This window comes from Pezoporus occidentalis, unplaced genomic scaffold, assembly GCF_034315485.1.
Source record: "Pezoporus occidentalis ecotype Australia unplaced genomic scaffold, CSIRO_AGI_Poc_V1 ctg73, whole genome shotgun sequence".
Lineage (NCBI taxonomy): Eukaryota > Metazoa > Chordata > Aves > Psittaciformes > Psittacidae > Pezoporus > Pezoporus occidentalis.
The window spans coordinates 3,897,805-3,909,662 of NW_026916082.1; the positions used below are offsets into that span (position 1 = coordinate 3,897,805).

Here is an 11,858-nt window from a genome sequence, read left to right on the forward strand (position 1 = left end):
CCCTTTGCTCTTACTTGTTATCCAGTGACCCTGTGCTCCCAAGTAGGCGATTGGAGGTGCAAATGGCAGTCTCCCACTCCTTTCCTCCCTTTTCCTGCTATTTATGTTGCGTTTGATCACTCATACATGTTGAAGTAGATATAAAAAGTTTTTAGTCTTGTGATGCAAGGAAGGACCTTTTTAAGGTACTCTGGAAGCTAGTGTCTGAGTCCACTCCTCTTAGAGTGCAATTTTTAGCAGAAATTATCATCCTTTCCACAAGAATCACTTGCTATAAGTTTTAATACATTTTTGCACAGTAGAAAACTAGCTTGAGAAACAACTGCAACATATGTTTAAGTGTGTTTCTTCTGTGAACTCAGAAAAGCAGAGAATCCAAAAGCTTTTCCACAAATGAAATATCCTCATTCATGTCTCTAGGTTCATGCATTAGCTGGAGCAGGTGGGATAGACAATCTCCTACTACTGGATCTGCAGAAGTTCAAGCCTTTCACACATGGTGTGGCAGCTGCTGGAGGTGGTGGGGTTAATATGGCTTCGCAACAGAAATGGAAAGTTGGGGAGCAAGAATTTGAAGCACTCATGCGGATGCTGGACAACCTGGTGAGAGCATGTTGATGGCATTGTCTGTATAGTCTCTGTAAGCTCTGAGTGTAGGGTTAGCTTCTGTAAAGCAAACAATTGTTTCTGGTTTCATTGTGAGTTTGAAAATGAAGATGTAGTAACTATTATTGTATATGAAATCTCCTTGGTTTAGGTCTTACTTTGTCACTGTATCTGACAGTAGTGTTATGTCTTGATAAGAATTTATAATGTTTTGAACTTAAATTTTGTCCAACCCATCTCACAAACACATTTGCTCTTTATAGTAGCTTAACAGTAAAAATGTTTTAATGGCTACCTAGAAAATAGACTGAACAGATTCCATTTATATTTTTTTATTCACTCTAATATTAGGGAATAAGAGGAAAACTTATTATTTGTTTGAAATATCCATTTCACTACACTCTGAATTCTGGAACAGCCTTTGATACAAATAAGAGTGAAGGGTGTGGGAGAGTGTCATCAATGAGGATGTGCTATTTTTCAAGACAGATAAATGTCCTCATGAATGCTACCTAGGTCACAACCTGAGCAGGGCGTCATTTGGTGGTCATGCATTCACAAAGGTAGGAGGAAGGTGAAGTGCGAGTTGGGCCCTGTCCAGCTGCTGCTGTACTGTATTTTAAATGGGTCTCTTGAATGCCAATACTATGAATGAATGATGGGCAACACCACTAGCCTGTTCTCCGAAGATCTCACTGGACCTCTAACGCATATAAGAGAAGCACACAAAGCTTCCATGACTTTTTTGGATACCTTTTCCTGATTTTTTTTTATTTTTTTAAACATTCTTTCCTTTTTTTCTTCCTCCTCCATAGGGATACAGAACTGGCTATGCCTATAGGCAACCACTAGTCAGGGAAAAACCCAGACACAAGAGTGATGTGGAGATCCCAGCCACTGTGACTGCCTTTTCCTTTGAAGATGATACAGTCCCGCTTTCCCCCCTGAAATTCCTAGCACAGAGGCAACAAAGAGAAAAGACAAGATGGCTGAACTCTCCAAACACATACTTGAAAGTTAATGTGCCTGAGGAGTCCTGGAATGGGGAAACCAGTCCCAGGACTAAGATCACGGTAAGTAGATTTTTTTTTAGGGGGTCACATAGTTTTTGCAGTACTTGAAAGTAAATTACACATGGTTTATATGAAGAAATCTTTAACAGGATTAGCAAATAAGTGTATCCAGCAAATAAAAATAGGCGTTGGGGAGACTTAATGACGTTAGTACTAAAGGCTCCCTCTGTTTGGGGCAGGGGGGTTTAACTATTTGGAATAGTAACAGTTTATGATAAAACCTAATAATGATTTCCTTCTTGTTACTAGCTCTTATGATTCCTGAAGTAGAAAACAGTTTTTCTACCATATTTTTCTGTGCTATTAATTATCCACCAAACATAGTAAGGTTTTAAATCACCCGTGGGTTGTTCTGTTCTCTACAGATCTGAGATACAAGCTCTAATTCATCTCTAATTGCCCCTTTCCTGTTTGTGAGCCTACTGAAAACAGACTTTGAAGAGTCTGTTCATGCTGCTACTTTTAATGATGATCAAGATTTTTCCTCCTCCTTTGGCTCACCAAGATGCTTTCACTGTGTTTGCAGCATGGAGAGAGGTCGCTCTTTTGGGACTGTGAAGCATGTTTGTTGTCAGGTTACTCCCAGTTGCCTAGTACAACTGTAAAAGCATCAGCTCCTCCTGCTGGCAGGCTAGTGAGCTTTTAAACTGAAGTTCGGGAGAAATGCCCTTAGCAACTGATTTAAACCCCTCCATTCTTAAGGAATGTATTTCACTGTTTACTGAAAGCAATCTTGACAGTACATGTTCAAGGCGATTTAAATCCTCTTGGCAAACGTACAGACCTGCAAGGAGTTGGGATTATTCTGTGAGTGGCATGTGGAATTGAGAATAAAGTCAGAAAGTCCTTTCTCTGTATCTCTTTTTTAACTCTAGGACAATGCTGAAAATTGTTCCTCCCCTTCATGCTGGTGTGTTTAGCTTTTTTTGGTTGTTTTTTTCTTTAAGTGGATGAAAGCTGATGACTCCTCCAAGACTAGTGGAGGAACACCAATCAAAATTGAAGATCCAAACCAATTTGTTCCTCTAAACACAAACCCAAGTGAAGTGCTGGAAAAGAGAAATAAGGTAAAAGTGTGATGAAATGAAAGTTATAATATTCCCAAATAAAATTATACGTTCAAGCAATGATCCAGCACAGCAGTAAAATAACATGTTCAAATGTTCTGGTTTTGCTAAGAAGTTTCTTACCTTTTTTTTTGGCACTAACATGCATTTATTTAAATATCTGATATACATGAAATCCATAAATACATATGCTATATATATATAAGTTTTGAATGAAATAGTTTGATAAATGATAAGTATTAACTCTGGAAATGATAGGTTGGGAATGGTAAGGCCTGCTATTTATCATTATATTTAGTGATTAATAGGTGTCAGCATGAATCAAATTGCTGTGTGTCATCTAGAGCACGATTCAGTCTCAGACTGTAATGTCACTCTGTTCGGTATTAATTTGCCTAGCAATTATTAAGGTGGAGCTTTTATGGTCCAGTCTGCTTCATAATGGCAGTAAAAAGACAAAATGGGACATCTTTGTTGGACCTCTCTCTAAACACAAATATCTCACTGCTTTTCCCTTCCAGCACGTAAGACACTGACTGTCAGAATGGCCAAATACTCCACCCTAGACATAACTATATTAACAGATATTCAGGACACTTTCCATTTGATTACATGTTCTTTTCTTTCGTGGAAAGCACCATATCAGTGTCCGTGGGGACTGAACTGGAGCTAGAAGGAGAAACTCCCTTCCTTAGAAGTGGAAAGGCACCCACTAATCATCTGGAGATTAATAGTACAAGCCCCAGAAAACGATTTTTGGATTTATGCATGTCACTGTCTCATTAGATAGTTTATTCCTATTTTTTGCTATAGATTTTATTTTAATACAGTCTGTACTTGTATTTACATCTGATCTGTCAATCTCTTAAGCACTGACAATGTGAAACTAGGGCTGTTTATTTGGGGAGAATAGTGAGCTAGTTGCAAAAGGAAAACTTTACAAACCTTTATGACTGCAGAGATCTCTCTAGTAGCTTAACATGGGTCTTTTATGGGATGGAGAGGACAGGTTCAGAGACACACTGTTTCTTGGAGCTCATTTCTAAATATTGGCTTCCATGAAGTGCAGGAGCTGGGACGAGAGTGGATATCTGGGAGTACTCAAAGGGCAAAACAACATATGCAGTGTATCCGGAGGTGGAAGAAAGAGTTCCATATTTATAGGTGCAGCAGCATACAGCTTGATCCTCCAGCCATTCACTGCAGCCTGTGTTACTGGCTTTGTGAAGGTGATGGGCATGGGATTTGATAAAGATAAATATCTGTTTCTAATCTGGTTTATTTTCTCTATATAGATACGGGAACAAAACCGATATGACCTAAAGACAGCAGGACCACAGTCTCAGCTGCTCGCTGGGATTGTTGTAGATAAAAAGCCAAGTCCGGTGAGTAAGACATAATTCATTGATTGACAAATGTTTGGGTTATTTAGCTGCCTGTCTTTCAAACATCAGTTGGGGCCATTTTCTTTCCAAATGCTTTGTTAAATCTGATTATTTCAGTGCCAGGTTCTGGATGCGTAATACACTTTATTCATGTTTCATTTCAAAGGCTTGAAATGTTAGTTTCAAATGGAGATATGCATGGTAAGTTTGCCTATTGTTAATATTAACGAAGTGGGACCCCTGCCTAAGACCATTTAAGCTAAAAAGGATGAACATTGCAATGCAGGGTGCCAAAAATCATCTTTTCATCAGTCTGTGCAAATTCTGCTAAAGGAAATAATACTCAGAATAACTGAATTTAAAAGGTGGGATGGGACCACATAGAAGGCAGCTTTCATTAGAAACGTTCTTCTCTTTGGGAGACCTGTCTGCACTAATCTCTTCTTGAATAGAATAGACTCACTTCCAAACAGTACAGACATGCCTAATAAGGCTATCTAACAAACTGTGATGAATTGTAATTGGAATTCTATAGATCTACGAGGTTTCCAACTGTCCATGAAATAGTACATCTGTTTCCTCATTTTGGTTTCCAGTATTCTTTTGCCATAACCCTGAGTTTGCTTATTTATTTCAGGCAAGAAGAATATTTTGTAAACAAGTATTCTTTCTTCCTCTCGGAAGAGCTCTTCCAGTTAGATTCCTAAACTGGTGAATGAGCAGTTACTTACCTACAAAGAAAAATCCTAGAATTTGGGGCATTTGCCAAAAATATGAGAAACCTTATTTTTGAATCCCTCTTGCTAAAGGAGTTTTACTTCTCTGAAGGGTTTGTTAGTTCCTGAGGTGTAAGCTGTTGAGGCAGATCTCTACTTTAAATCTGTCCCCCTTGATACACAAAGCCCCCCACCCTCAAATATGATTGTTCTGCTGCAAAAGGATGGTGATTTAAAGCTCAGTACTTAATACTTATTGCTATGTGAATGTTTATTAAGTGGTTAGTTTTTGTCTGCATACGTCTTACGGTTTTCTTCTGTATTCCTTCTCAAGCTGGTGTCACCAAAATTTGGGAAAAAAAAAAGAGACATTAACCACATACGTCCTGCTCGGTCATTTGCTGCTTTTGTGTTTTTCAACACATTTGTTAAATGTTGTGCTTTTCTCTTTCCCAGCCAATGCAATTTGAAGATGATGAGCATGCACCACCAGCACCACCCAACCCATTCAGCCGTCTCACAGAAAAGGAACTGGAAGAGTATAAGAAAACAGTTGAACGCAAGCAGCAGGGGTTGGAAGGTCAGTAGTGTGTTTTTAAGTGTTGAGATTGAATGAGTTAATTTTTACTGTATAATTATTAGTTATTAGTATCTACCATTGACAACTACTTTGAACTAATCGTTCTTTGAGACAACAGATTTGTTTTGTTAAATATTGGTTTGGGGTTTGGTTTTTTTCTTCACGTTGGTTGGTGCTAACATTAAAGCAATGGAAGGTTTACACAGAAATGGGGTTGATAAAACCACACTAACATAGTGACTTCTTTTGTCAGAATCATAGAATAACTTAGGCTGGAAGAGCCCATGAAGTTCATCTTAGTCCAACTTCCTCCTCAAAGTTGCTATCAAAGTTAGATCAAGTAGTTCAGGTCTGTGCCCAGCTGAGCAAAATTTTACTGAGATGTTTGGTCTTGGGTTTTTTAGTTTTAATTTTATTCTCCCAATGTGCAGACTCATTTACTTTCACTTTTTACATCTTCCAATACTACTGTTGCACAGGGAATTACTAATTCAGGGTTGATTTTCATATATATATTTTATTAAACAATAACACTTACTATACATTCATCTCCACTAATATTGTGTAATAAAACTATGTTACTATATACCACATTCAGGGCATAGTGTAATAACTTACTGTAACAGCAAACTGTGTGACTTAACAGATAAAACAGATGCTACTTGAAATGCAACCCTGCCAATCTTTTTAATGTTTTCTATTAAAAAACTAACATATAATGATTGTTAGCAGATAAATGTGTAAGTCTGTAATTCTGTGGAGTTTAAAGTGTGTACTGTAACTTCTTGATGTTGTCAGCATGAACAACACAATGCAGAGCTGTAAATCCTGTAGCACTAGCACTGACATTCTTGCTTGATTTTTACTTTGCATGGCTACTAATTCAAATCTTGTCCTGCAGATGCGGAACAGGAATTATTCTCAGATGACGGTTCATCTGTGTCACAAATTCAGTCACAAACTCAATCCCCGCAAAATATCCCAGAAAAATTAGAAGGTATTCCATGCAATTTCTGTACAATGTCAATGGCTCTGATAACCTGAGTCATCCACTCTTCTGCTGCATTCTTACACTTGCATGAAGCCAATTGAGCTAAAAAGAGCCCACTTCTGTCAAGTCTGGGTGGGACTCTGTCCAGAAAACTGTGTTTCTCAGTTCTTTCCTGATGCTTAGTTCTGGCAAACAGAAACCAACACAGGTCTAAGTTTCAACTTAGATATTAATAAGGTGGAGGGAATCGATTTTATTTTTATTTTACTGGAAGTGTTAAGATAAGGATTTTTTGCCTAAGACTTTTCCAGCAAAGTCTAAGAAGGCATTTTGAAAGGCTAGCTCTCCAAGAACACCTGTATGGAATGGCTGCATTTTCATAAAGTAGTCTCTTGCAGTGAAGTGGAATTCTGAATGTGCTTGAGACTACATGTATATGCTATATATGCAGACTGTATTTGTATATACTCTCTATAGCTTGAGCTGTACGTATACCTGCCAGAGATAAGATTAGTTTTTTCACCCTGTTTTCCTTTCATGACCCTTTCAAAGTATTGTCTGCATACAACAAGTGAAAGTGTGGGTAAAGGGGAAAAAAACACATCTAAGCACTTCGGGTTTCATTCCTTGGATCACAATCCAGACTCACAGGCTTTGTTTCAATACTGGGGTTTTCTGCATGATAGTGTACAGAAATAATTGCAAAATTGTCTGTTCCTTCAGAAAACCATGAAGATCTCTACACCCAGAATGCTAACCTAATATCTGTGGAGCTGCCAGTTGTGGTGGTGAACGGCAAGGAAGATGCACATGACATGGAAGAAGATCTCACCAAGAGGGTCAGTCAGCTAACCACTAGTACTGTGGAGAGCGTGGAGATCACAATTAAAAGCTCTGAAAAGATAGAAGAGGCCCTGTCCCCTGAAGGGTCACCTTCCAAATCCCCTTCAAAGAAGAAGAAGAAATTCCGCACTCCTTCTTTCCTGAAAAAGAGCAAAAAGAAGGAGAAGGTAGAAGCGTAAGTGCAGTTCCATTGCGAGGAGACATTGCACATTTTAAATGTTTAAGTTGACCATTAACAGCGTAGTGTTAGGGGTGTGCAGTAACTGGACTTTTAACCTAAACAAAAAGGAACTGGAAGAGGTTTTGCTTTAAGAAAACCAACTAAACAAACAAAAAAAAAACAAAGAAACCCTTTCATGGTAATTGAAAGTTAGTTCATCTCTCTCTTAACTGTGTCCAAAGTTGCTATGAGGATTGGAAACATTCATTAGTTTCATATAGAACTACACTGGCAGGTGCTCAATTCCCATCATAGCAAGATCAAATACCATCACAGTATGCGGCAGCAAGTTATGCTTGGAGTATTTTGCAGACCTTAAAATGATCAGTACAGCCAAAGTCTTCATTAAAGTTGCTGTTGAGTGATCATAGGACTTTTCAAAACTGCTGTCTCATTTGGTAACCAGCTCATACATTTTTGTATTGTGATTTTGACCATATATTTGGTTTCTGTACCCCTGTTTGAGCGGGTGCGTGTTAACAGCACACCTTTAAATCTTTTTTAAGATTAGATCATATAGGACTATTATACACTGGCACATAATATTAGGGAAAAAACTGTGTAAGAGAAAGTTTATTTGGAATTATACAAAATGTCTAAAGAATTCCATTCTTCAATAACTTTTTTGCCAAATATTTCATTTTAGTGAAATATAATTTTTGAAGACTTCTTTTTTATTCTATCAGTTGGGGGAAGGACACCCTTATTTTTCGAGAAGGGGGGGTTTTATACACTTAACATTGATAATTTAGTTTAACTGGCAAAACAAAAAGAAGATTTTATATGTTCAAATGTTTGTATACCACTCAGTATAAAGGTATTATAAGCATGTGAACCAAGCATTTAATAGTAGAGTGTATTTAAGAATGCTTGGGTTAGAGTATACTTAAATATAATTCAGGAATCCAGGGACTTAGGAATCAGAAAATAAAAGCATATAAAACTGAACTGGATTCACGTTTAAAAACTACTTGTGGGTTGTTTTATTTTTCTCTCATGGTATTGCTAATGAATGAAGAAAAATAATCTCTTAACAAAACCAAATGAAGGAAACAAAACTGTTAAAAGGGAAAGTGAAATAGTAAGAAAATAGGAAGAGACAAAAGAAAGTAAAAGTTTGGTGATTATTTTTTTTAAATATATGCTATGGATTGTGGGATATTTTTATTAAATCAGCAAAGTGACATTTCCATATTAGACGTTTGAAATCATTTGTATGGATTCATGCGGAGTGCAACACTTTGGGTTTCTTCTTCGCTTTCATTTGAATTGTAAAAGGGTCTCATGAATCCGTGTTGTCCTTTGGGTGAACCCAGAGCAAACCAGAGCCTAGTGCCATGGGTAAGGGTGGTACTGCCACTTACTCATTTTTACTGATGTTGTCATTTTAGTACTTTTACTGTATTGTAAATACAAACTAAACATAGAAATTAACATAGGGTTTTCTTCGCTGTGTCAAATGTCTGTAAATCAGCCATCGCAATAGGAAGTACATTTTAAAGATCCATGTGATTCCCAAACTGCCGGTTGAAATATTATACCATATATAATTGTTAAATATGGCTGGAGAGTGGTTTGGCATGCACAAATGTTGATTATAGCATGTTTGGGGGCTGGTTAGCTTTGACCGTGTAAGTGTGATAACGCAATGTTGGAATGGATCCTGGAAACAATTTTCTAGCTATCACTAAATACTGGAATCAGTGTTTTTAATCATAGTGGAAACTTTCAGTTGCTTAACTTTTGGGTTTTGTTTCTTTTTATGTTCTACATTACTCGTGTTGTATTACACCAGGTGTAGAAACAGTAACCTGTGAACGACGCTTTTCATAACTTTTTTAAGAATATATCTTAAATGAATGCAATGTGCATAAATATTTTTTAAAATGCAACCCGTGAACTATTTGCACCTTTTGCTAATGCCTCTATTTCCTTGCTTTGGCATAAAGAATGAGCCAGCCAACTCTTGTGTCCTGTGGAAAATATATAAATGTTATCGGAAATTGCTCATAGATGTAATGCTAATTAATGTTAAATCACAAATAAACAGTATTTTAAATAGATGGGTTGTGCAGAGCGGCCTTTTGTTCCTGCAGCACTCCCACATCGCTCGCTTGTTTAAAAGATGCTTTGGTTATGCACGTGACTCCTTGAGAGCTTATCCTGAAGGTGGCTTCTTTCTTGTGCTTGTTCTGAAAGCCGTGCAAGAAACCAGTCTGACTGTATTAGAGAGTGGTTGTTTTCTCTGTCACAGCTCCTGGAGATGAAAGAGGACAGGCCCGTGGTAAAACAACACCGTGCTGTCAGGCAGCAGGGTTGAACCCGAACCCCAGCTGAGTGTGTGCTGCGGGCTTTCTTCTCCCAGAGCACACTGACCTGTCTGCTTGGTCTCACTCTGCAGCATGGGTTTAGATGTGACAGCCCAAGACGCAGCACTGGGGTGGTTTAAGTGCTGTCAGTACAGAGCAGGGGAATTGCTTGTGGAAATCACCATTTTTTTTACTTTATTAATGAAAACAAAGTTTTTTTCTGTCGGGAAGGTTTCTAATGCAAAGTTACTTGAAGACATCTGTGTCGTGCCCTGTCAGCATATGGTATACCTTGGACTCACAGAGGCTGCAGTGTTGTGTTTGTATAGCTGCATCAACTGTGTGAAATGTCTGTAAGGAATTCAACACATATTTATTTTCATTGTCCTTCCACAAATCAGCCTTTTTGTGCCTGTTGACAAGAAAGTAAAACTCCAGCCCCCTGAGCCTGTGGCGGTTTCATGAGCTCAGTCCGTGCATGAGACATTCATTTTGATTCAGCATCTTAAATAAACCAAGATTCAGACTATATCTTACTATTGTTTGTCTCCAGGAGCATCCATGCTCTGTTTCGTGCTGCACTAACTTGAAAGCAGATACTATCAAAACAGAGGAGCTAAAGCTGTGTTACACCAAGTGCATCTGTAGTTTTCTTCTTTGAACTCTCTCTATTCCTATGAGTCCATGAACCACAACAGACCCTTCATTTTTACTTAGATCTGACTCTCACAGTGTTACACGAAGGATCTGAGACTCTGCGAGCCAACGCATGGAAATGAAGTAGATGTTCGTAACAGGCATAACATATATAAAGGCTTAAATCTTGGGAAGTAGGAGCACTTGGAAAGATGAGCTTCAGAACAGGTCATTGACGTGATAGGAAGTAATTAGTACTATCAGGATGCTTAACCCAAGAAACAGCAATACAGAGAAGCAGCAGGGTATGCTATGGGGAATGACGTGCAAGCTGCCATCTGAGAACTTTATAAAGGAAGACAAAGGGTTTATAAGGCTGTGTATCTTTCTAGCCCACTTTTGTCTACATATGGCCATGCTAAAATCTGCATTGTGACCTGGATGATCACCTGCTGACTTCTCTTACAGACTGTGAAAACCTGTTCTGGAGATGAGGGTTACATGGCAAACCAGATTGGGCTTGATCTGCAAAAGTTGCCCAAAGAGGTGTACTTTAGATACTTGAGCCTGATCTAAAGTATCGGGCCCCTATCACAAGGAGGCATGATAATGTCATGGTGAAGGCTGTAATAGGCCATTTGGACCAGTGTTTTCCTGTCGCGCCAGCTGAGTTATTGTAAAGTGCTGAGCGTGTAGGATAAATCCTTGTAGGAGTTGAGGATTTTCTATTCTCTGGATGTCCCGTTTGCAAAACCGTTGAGTTTTCGCTGTTCCACCCTGTGGAAACTTCTCAAATACAATGTACTGCTAAGAAACCAAGGGCAGGGAGACAGAGCCACCGAGTCCCACGCTGGGCATGTGGATCTGGTGGGAACTTCTGGCATGAGCACTGATAATGTTCCTCCCCTTTCCTGCACACTGGTGGGGAAACGCATCCCCCCTCCCACAGGATTGATGTGTGGGTCCGTGTTTGTTCCTTTGGTTATCCAGGATGTTAAATGAGGTGGAGGGCTCATAGGAAAACACTAATGAGAAGTTGCCTGGTGCTGTCTATGCGGCCGCTCTGTGGGCACTGCCACCTGAGTGGCTTATGTGGCACAAGCAGCTCGGTGAGGATGCCAGGAGGGTGTTTGGTGGGGATTTTAGCTGTTGCAGAGCCTGTGTAAACTCCTACATTTAGAGACTTGCAGATTGGCCAAATTTGCACAGACTCTTTCAGGAATAGTAGAAAGCCCACCCCTAATATTAAGGCTTCTCAGCTCTTTGCCACAATCCCAGTTGCAAAGCCAGCAGCAATTCAGGTTTCTAAGAGAGAAGATTGCCAGAATTTCATGTGGAGAAACCTGTCTTTCCCTGCAGGCCTGTTCTTTGGAAGCTTTACGTGTTACCTGTGCCAGCCGGACCTGCAAGCGCACCCAAGCAGTTTGCACTT

At 39.0% G+C, this 11,858-nt stretch overlaps 1 protein-coding gene across 5 annotated transcripts in view; it reads left to right on the forward strand.

Moving 5' to 3' along the window:
* The window catches only part of ADD3 (adducin 3), a 99,722-nt gene extending 90,178 nt beyond the window's left edge, over positions 1-9,544 (forward strand). For 4 of the 5 annotated variants that reach the window (XM_062601895.1, XM_062601896.1, XM_062601898.1 and 1 more), the window contains 7 exons: positions 421-603; positions 1,422-1,679; positions 2,627-2,746; positions 4,042-4,131; positions 5,304-5,427; positions 6,329-6,424; positions 7,142-9,544. In XM_062601895.1, coding sequence (XP_062457879.1) covers positions 421-603; positions 1,422-1,679; positions 2,627-2,746; positions 4,042-4,131; positions 5,304-5,427; positions 6,329-6,424; positions 7,142-7,440 — 1,170 coding nt within the window. In that variant the 3' untranslated portion in view covers positions 7,441-9,544. The remainder of the gene's footprint in view (positions 1-420; positions 604-1,421; positions 1,680-2,626; positions 2,747-4,041; positions 4,132-5,303; positions 5,428-6,328; positions 6,425-7,141) is intronic. The other variant, XM_062601897.1, reaches the window with a different exon arrangement.
* The last annotated feature ends 2,314 nt before the right edge of the window (positions 9,545-11,858 follow it).